This window comes from Diabrotica undecimpunctata, chromosome 5 (assembly GCF_040954645.1).
Source record: "Diabrotica undecimpunctata isolate CICGRU chromosome 5, icDiaUnde3, whole genome shotgun sequence".
In the NCBI taxonomy this organism is placed as follows: Eukaryota; Metazoa; Arthropoda; class Insecta; order Coleoptera; family Chrysomelidae; genus Diabrotica; species Diabrotica undecimpunctata.
The window spans coordinates 107,549,056-107,558,072 of NC_092807.1; the positions used below are offsets into that span (position 1 = coordinate 107,549,056).

The following is a 9,017-nucleotide window of genomic DNA, read 5'->3' on the forward strand; positions in this document are numbered from 1 at the left end:
AATGGAGCAATATATATGTTTGGTTTGTTTTATAGGTTAAATATGATTCAACATATTTTATCAATATATTTTAATTGTATCAAACATTGACTTTTATTTTCTTCTATTTCTGTTGTATGTATTGAAACCTATTAAAAGTCCAAAAGTATTTCTGAACTCACAAAAGAACCCTGAGATAAAATTTAAACATTTGATTTAAAGTTGGCGTCTGTAATAAAGGTCATTAAGGTATATGAATGGAATACTATTTAAATGAATTAATTGTTTTTAATCATGTATCAGACGTACTTTCCTAAAATATATTTTCAAAAGAGCGTTATCTATAAAATTTTGATAAGGTCTTTGTTGCCAACATTTTTTTATCGAACAGTCGTATTTTCCAAAACGCAGTTTAAAAACATCTTTATCTACAAAACTAAAACATTTAGGTTAAAGGCTAATTAATGGTTAAAAGGGCCGATGCAGAGATATAATATATAAAAACGGAATGCTCAAATTGTTCGTACATAGTTTTATTGTGGTTTTATGTAGTGCCAGTCAAATAAAATGACTAATAAAAATTCAGTATTTTTATTTTTGTGCGTATTAATATGGAAGGAAAATGCCGTTGAAGGAAATAAGAATTTACCAGGTAATAAATACATAAGTTTGATTTAAAATTGAATTAATATAAATTTTATGATACTGGATGATTTTACATGGATATTCGTGGATTTTTACTTTATCTATTGTTTTAGTGACTTTTGTTTGTAAATTTTATAACAAAATCGAAGACCTAGACCACATTTTCTTTGTCTGATTTGTATTGATTCATTTCAGATAGAACTGACACTGACGATTGTTTGTGATCAGAACGACGAGAATACAAAACCACAGCAGCCTTTTGTTTGTCTTTTATGCTTTTCCTTAATATGTATACCTAATCTATCCAAAATCTTTCTTGTATTGTTTATTTTATTTAGTTACTTATCGGATGTTATATACACATCTTAAAAATTACAACATAAAGAAGTAAAAAATAACAATATATAACACAAAATTGCACAAACGAGAACGTCATATAATCACAAACAGAAATCTTCAGGTTCTATATAATAACGAGATCCATTGTAGTCCACAAAAAATCCTCGTAACTGCCTTCGTAAGCCCTGACCTCCACTGCATGTGTGTCTTGCAGCACCAGAGTGGCACACGGGAGAGGGTAGCTTACCGCACGTGTTTAAGAAGTCTGTACATTTATCATTTGCCATTTCTCTCTTGTTTTCCCATTACTGAGGATCGTGATTTCCTCCAATACCCCTAACAGTGTTTCTCCATTTCTATCTCCGGCTGCTTTGAGCGCTTCCCAGAATGAGTAACCCGCTTAATATTGAATTTGGTCGGACCCCCGAGAACCACGTGATCAAAGAACTGTAGAATTCGCTACACAGACAGGTTGTGAATAACCTTTTATTAATGGCAAGTTGGTTAAGAATGAAAACGTTCGTCCGATGAGCTGTCCAAGGTATACGCAGCATTCTTCTCCAACATCACATCTCAAAGGCATTAATTTTTTGGCGTCTTTGTACCCAAAGGGTCCAAGTTTCTGCTCAGTATAGAAATATTGAAAATACAAGTGCATTCGTCTCGTCTTGAGTTTTTGAGAGATAGATATGTCTTTCCAAACTTTAGTTAAGCGACTCATTTTTTGCCATACCAATGGGTCTCCGGATTTTTTCTTCGCAGTTGCCATTGTTAGTTATAGATCCGAGATAGCTGTTAAGCTGTCTTCCTTTGAAGAGATATCTCTATGAATGGTAAGAAGTATGGCGTATTGCCAGAAGAATGGTATTGGCGATTTTTTCATTGTATTTAACACGCAGATTATTATTGTTCGGTATCGTCACATCTATTAGTGTTGTCTGTCTAGTGAGTTATACTAATATAAGATCCGGTCTATTATGTACCACTGGTTGGTCTGTGAGCATAGTGTATGTATAGTGTATACTTTACTGTCAGTAAAGTTTATAGTTAAAATTATATATATATATATATATATATATATATATATATATATATATATATATATATATGTATATAGGTATATACATATATATATATATATATATATATATATATAATATATATATATAGATATATATATATATATATATATATATATATATTATAAATATATATATATATATATAATATATATACATATATACATATATATATACATATAATTGAGTGCTAGAATATATAAATTTTTCAAATAAAAGGCAGACATCGAGCACAGTTCATCTATAAAAATCTTGCCCAAGTACTTTCGCTCTGAGTATCTTCAGGGGCATTTCGTCAAAATATTTTGGCTATGGATTGGGCACGATATAAGTGGATAGGACTTCAGTGATCACAATTTGTAACAGCGCACCTAGTTTCTTACAAGAATTTATTTTTAGTAGCGGTGGTCTGCTAAGTGGATTTGTCGTATTTAATTCTTGTACGGCACGTGCCAGTTCACTTATCAGTCTATCGTGCAATTAGTTGTTGTCCTGCTTTGTATTAACAGGTTGAGTTTCTTGAATGAAAAGAGGAATCAGGAATCTGCTCATTAGGGATTTGATCTACAACTAGCTCTTGGTTATGAGTCTCTCGTTTGACTTCTCTTCTGATGGTATCGCATCTTGTCTGAGATAAGATTATTTCTTATAATTACCCGGTATTGATCTGATCTTCTCTGTTCAGATACTTGAATTTTTGGGTACTTCCTGCAAAATTCGGCATACAGATGTTGCTGATAGCCGATCGTTTCTCGACCACACTTCCTTTCTTCGTCACCTTGTAATAGAAGCGCAAAATGTTTTCGTTTATAAACAGAGTCCATTTCATGCGCTGCCTCGGTCGTCCTACTTGAGTGAGCTTCGGCTGATGTTCCAGCGCAGCACCTTCAGCGAGTGGAGCTCTTGTTGTTGTTTAGCTCCCTTGTAGTTGTTGTTGGGCTGTAGCTGATTGTATGACAAGGGCCCGCCTTCTCAACACCCTGCCACCGACGTCCGCATGCTGTCACGTCTAGCGCCGGCACCAGACGTGCTCTGGCGATACCCAGGTATCGACCATAAATATAAATCATTATTCACCATTTTCATGTTTCAATATTTTATACCAAATACCAGATGTCTGTTTTTGTTCCACGCCAAGTATCCCTGCTACATTTCCCAATCGCAGGGGACCTCGCCTGATAGCAGAGCTGACAAGGACTCTCACGGGTTGATTTACCAATTTATTATCTACAGAATGGTCACATTAGATATAGAATATATATACACTGATACACAGATGTAAATAGCGGATGGGACCATTTATGTAGAAATAATACAATATTTTAACTGAGAACAAATATAAAATTATTTAAAATGGTACTGTAAGTAATAACCTAATGTCTACTTTCAGGTAATCTAATAACTTTTGGTAACAGTCAGTACTTTATTGCAGATACTTTTCATGTAAGTTACATATTATAATAAAAACTAAAAAAATGCAAACTTTTATTTGTGGATGAACGTAGTATTATTTTTCTTACTTTTTTAGGGTTGTTGGTGGGAGGCATGGGCACATTGTAAATCTCTTAACATGGATCTCGTCAGTATTGAATCAGAACAAGAAAATAATTTTCTTTACCAAAAGATGAAGGAGCGCTGTAAGTATCCTGAATTTGACCCACAACACAAATCGAAATAAAAAAATAATTTGTATCTGCGGTTTTATTACCAAATAACATCTACGACTAGGACAGTAATGCAAGAGGGGGACATATTTTGTTTGCATCACTATTTTTAGTAGTGTAAGTGGGAATCGCAGGTATGAATAATTTTTTGTTCAAATCCTTAATTCTTAGGCTTTGGACTTATGTACCAATACCATAATTATATTAGGTATCAGAACATTTACATATAGATAATTGCGGTGTAACTATCTCCCTCTCTCTCTCTCTCTCTCTCTCTATATATATATATATATATATATATATATATATATATATATATATATATATATCTTCTTCTTCAGCCTTAAGTAATCCAACTTTGGACATAGGCCTCCCCCAAATCAATCCAGAGTCTTCTATTTTGTGCCACTTGCTTCCAGTTGTGTCCTCCGATCTTCTTAATATCATCAGCCCATCTCATTTGTGGTCTTCCTCTGCTTCTCTTTCCTAACCATGGCCTCCACTGTTGTATTTCGTGGTTCCATCTCTTATCCTTCAGTCGGGCATTGTGTCCTGCGAAGCTCTATTTTAATTTGACAGCATGTTCTCCTGCGTCTTTTACTTTCGTTTTGCTTCTAATCCATTTGTTTGTTTTTTGTCTATAAGTCTCACCCCGAGCATTGATCTTTCCATCGTTCTTTGTGCTTTTACTATTTTATCCATATTGGACCTGGTGAGTGTCCACGTCTGTGAACCATACGTGAGTATAGGGAGGATACACTGATCGTAAATTCTGGTTTTTAAATACTGTTCTATTTTAGTGCTTTTCAAGATCCAACTCAGTTTTCCTAATCCTTGCCACGCTAACCTTATTCTTCTGGTAATTTCGGCAGTTTGATTTTCTTTGTTAATTTTCATTATCTGTCCCAGCTAGATGTATTCGCTTACTGTTTTCAAATTTATGTCGTTCAATGTTATTTCTGGAATGTTCGGTGTATTTGTCATTATTTTTTTTTCCAAATTCATCTTAAGACCTACTTTTTCCGAAGCTTGAAATAGTTGCGTCATCATGGTCTGTAGTTCTTCGAAACTTGTAGCGAATATTACAATGTCATCAGCGTATCATAAATGACCCAGTTTTCTTCCATTAACATTTACTCCCTTATCTGCCCAGTTAATGTCTTTGAACACGTCTTCAAGTCCAAGTGTGAATAGCTTTGGTGAGATAACATCTCCCTGGCGAACTCCTCTGTTGATTGGTATAGCTTTGGTTTTCTTGTATTTTCATTGTAGCTTTCTTGTAAATATTGTGTATGAGCTGTATCGGGAGTCTATCCTGCAGTTGTTGCCCACTCTCTCTATTGCCCAAAGTTCTATGGAGTCGAATGCCTTTTCATAATCAACGAAGCCAATATATAAGTTCAAGTGATATTCATTGGCTTTCTCTATTAGAGTTCTGACTGTAAGAAGATGATCCGCTGTACTGTAACCTTTTCGGAATCCTGCCTGCTCTACCGGTTGATAGCTATCGAGCTTCGACGTTAACCTGTTAGTTATTACTCTCATAAACAGTTTGTACATTTGGGACAGCAGGGAGATTGGGCTATAGTTCTTGAGATCTCCCCTGTCTCCCTTTTTGAAGAGAAGTATTGTCAAACTTTCATTCCAATCATCTGGTACTTCTCCTCTGTGAAGACATTCGTTGAAAAGTTTTTTCAATTCTTCGAGAATAATTTCATTCCCCTCCTACAACATTTCTACAAGTATTCCATCTGAACCTGGAGCCTTATTGTTCTTTATCTTCATCTCTCTTTCGCTTCTAGATATGATATCAACATCATCTGCAAAGACCAATATTTGTACACCCTTTGTTATTATTATTCCTCTGGAGTTGACTTTTGACTCTCTAATTATTTTCTCTAATGTGATGTTGAATACAATACAGTATAGGGCATCTCCCTGTCGTAGACCCGTTCTCACATGGATTGTATCTGTTAGTGCGTTTTGAATTTGAATTTTGCTTTGTACTTTAAGTGTTTCTTTTACTATATCAATGAGTTGAGTTGGAATATTAAATTCTTTTAGTGCATGGATCATAAATTCTCGATGGATGCTATCATAGACACTCTCAAAATCAATGAAAAGATGATGTGTGTCTATATTAAATTCACTGGTCTTTTGCAAGATTTGCCTCAAGACGAAGATCTTATCTACTGTGGACTTCTGCCTGCAGAAACCACATTGATATCCCCCAACTATTTGTTTCGCATATGGTCTCAATCGGTCATACACAATCTTTGACAATATTTTATATGCCACAGTTAGTAGCGTTATTGCTCGGTAGTTTTTACATTGAAGCTGATCTTCCTTTTTATGTAGTGGGATAATTACTCCGGTATTCCAGTCTTGTGGCAGTTGTTTATTATTCCATATGTTCACTATTAGTTCATGTATCGTATTCAATAGGGAGTCTCCGCCTTCCTTTATTAATTCTGCGCTAATGTTGTCTAATCCAGGTGACTTGTTGTTTTTCAGTCTGGTAACTGCTTCTTGCATTTCAGCTACTGAAGGGGGGTTGTTTCTCTGGTATCCGTTTGATCCAGTATAATTCCATCATAATAGTGCATCTTTATAGTTTTCAAACTTTTCTTTGAAGAATTCTGTCCATCTTTGTAATATTTCACTCTGTTGAGTTACTATATCTCCTTCTTTGTCTCTGTACATCATTGTTCTTGGTTTAAATTCTTTTCTACTTTTGTTAAGTTTTTAGTAGAATTTTCTGTTTTCTAATGGTTTATTTAGTTCTTTTCTGTGTTTTCTTTTCTTTCTGCGATGTATTTTCTTCTCTTCCCTCCCTAGCATTATATATTCCTCCTCTGCCTTTCGTGTTCTATGTCGTTGTTGTAGTCGTTGATATGCATTATTTTTCCTCTCTGTTATGTTACGACACTCTTCATCGAACCACTGTCCTTCAGTTGATTTAAGCTTTTTTTGTAGACCCAGGGTCTCTTTGGCCGCGTCTTGTATGTTGTTTTTACACGCTTCCCATTCTCTGTTTATATCCTCGTGGTTTTGTTTGTTTTCTAGCCTTCCTTTTATATATTATTTGTATTTTGCCTTTTTGCTGTTGTCTGCAAAGATTTTTATTTCATATTTTTCAATTTTGAATCCCTTTTTTTTTAATGTTTGAGATTCTGGCTCTTATTCTACTTTCCACTAGGTAGTGATCAGAGTCTGCATTTGCCCCTCGTCTGCTGCATACGTTTGTTACGTCTGAGTGATGTCTAGACTCAATAATAACATGATCGATCATGTTTACTGTAACCCCATCTGGAGATCTCCATGTTTCCTTATGAATATTTTTTTGTTGGAATACATATGCTGGCACTGACCATGTTAAGGGAAGTTGCTAGATTTATTAGTCTGATGTCATTGTCATTGGATACCTCATGAAGGCTGTGCTTACCTATAGTTGGTAGGTATTGTTGCTCTTTTCCTATTTTTGCGTTGAGATCACCATAAATAATTTTGATGTCATTCTTTGGGCATGAATGGTATGCAGCTTCTAGTTCTTCATAGAATTTATATATATATATATATATATATATATATATATATATATATATATATATATATATATATATATATGGAAAAGGATAATGCGAGTGAATAATAAAAGTAGGCATGTCTCGCAAAACAGAAAACCAAAAAAGGTATATCGATGAAAGGCAACCGTATATACGTATTTCTGACTATTGATCGTCTTCAGTACACACAGTACAAGTTAGAAAAGGAGCATGTTAACTTGGGAAAGGATCACTATATATACATAATATATATGTATGTATATATATATATATATATATACATATATATATATATATATATATATATGTATATAATATATATATATATATATATATATATATATATATTTATATATATATATATATATATATATATATATATATATATATATATATATATATATATATATATATGTATATATTTATTTATATATATATATATATATATATATATATATATATATATGTATATAATATATATATATATATATATATATATATATATATATATATATATATATATATATATATCCCACTCAAGTTTACTTATTATTTGGACAAGTTTCTGTCTAAGCACACTAACATTACGGTACAGTCTGCGGTTAAGGTTTGCGATCCTTCCTCGTACTTCTACCTTTGACAAATCCGGCCTACTCTTCTAGTATTTTTTGTAGGAGAGTTTTCAGTCTCTCATTGATGATTTGTAGTAGTATCTTTCTACAGAAGATAGATTTTGCAAGAGAAATCTTTCTTTAATTGTCTTATTTATGAGAGCTGCCTATGTTCTGTACCGTCCAGATAGTAGATTACGATCGGTCAGTGGGCTATTGTCTATCATCCATATTTGATTACAGAGGGGGTGAAGTAATTTTAGATTGGCTTCTTCTGTACCCTTGAACATTTCTGGTGTTATCATAACTGCACTTAATGCCTGACAACCATTCTGCTATTATAGTCTCGCTTATTGAAGGTTTTGTTGGAATTGGATTTGTTGGAATAAAGGACTGAAACCTGTATCCTCCGAGGAAATGAAGCGTAAGAGAGAAACATGAAACTAACCTTAAAGTAGTAGACTATAAATCAGATTTATACACTTCCCGAACTGCGTGTATTATATATTTTTATTTTCAGATGGTAATGGACCCGAATATGGGTTTTGGACTTCGGGAGCCAAAGTGCAGAACAGGTGGGTATGGAAAAATACAGGACGTCCAATCACCTACTACAACTGGTATCCCAATCAACCAGTCAACACGGGAAGACGTATAGAAATGATATATAATGGGTTAACCGGACTTCGCTGGAAAACTTTGTATGAACATTATATAGGCTTACGTGCAGTTTGCGAAATAGGTTTGTGATGTGAATTGTTAAACCGGTTGTTTAAATCGTAGGTGCAGCTTGTAATGTTACTAATTACATCTCTACATTGTAACACATTGATAAAAAATATAAATTGACTTGGCCCGTTTTTTTCCTGAATGTATAACAATTTTGTTTTTTTTTAAGTATATTTTTATTGTACAAACAATTTTACGTCTACAAAAATAGTTATACTAACAAAATTAATAGATCCAATATTATAAGAAAATAACAAGATTGTTTCGATTATTTTAAAAGGTTTTTTCATCGAACGAAATAAAAAATGTCACCCATATTCTTAATTAATTGTGCACCAGTGAGGTAAAAAATAATCCTGAGCTTCTTTTCCACAGAACTTTTTCAAACTTTGCAAATTACCAAAT

The 9,017-nt window shown here is 33.4% G+C and overlaps 1 protein-coding gene across 1 annotated transcript; it reads left to right on the top strand.

Moving 5' to 3' along the window:
- Positions 1 to 427: 427 nt before the first annotated feature.
- LOC140441666 (C-type lectin mosGCTL-7-like) lies at positions 428 to 8,754 on the top strand. Its single transcript, XM_072532533.1, has 4 exons — positions 428 to 631; positions 3,433 to 3,485; positions 3,571 to 3,679; positions 8,404 to 8,754. Exons 1-4 carry the CDS (start codon positions 547 to 549, stop codon positions 8,631 to 8,633), a joined length of 477 nt encoding a protein of 158 aa, XP_072388634.1. The 5' UTR covers positions 428 to 546; the 3' UTR covers positions 8,634 to 8,754.
- The last annotated feature ends 263 nt before the right edge of the window (positions 8,755 to 9,017 follow it).

What these genes read in the sequence shown, in the direction of transcription:
- LOC140441666 (XM_072532533.1), top strand. Translation starts at nt 547, where the DNA reads ATGACTAATAAAAATTCAGTATTTTTATTTTTGTGCGTATTAATATGG. An exon ending in TTATTGCAGATACTTTTCAT is followed by an intron (nt 3,486 to 3,570) that starts GTAAGTTACATA and finishes TTACTTTTTTAG; the next exon opens with GGTTGTTGGTGGGAGGCATG. An exon ending in CCAAAAGATGAAGGAGCGCT is followed by an intron (nt 3,680 to 8,403) that starts GTAAGTATCCTG and finishes TTTTATTTTCAG; the next exon opens with ATGGTAATGGACCCGAATAT.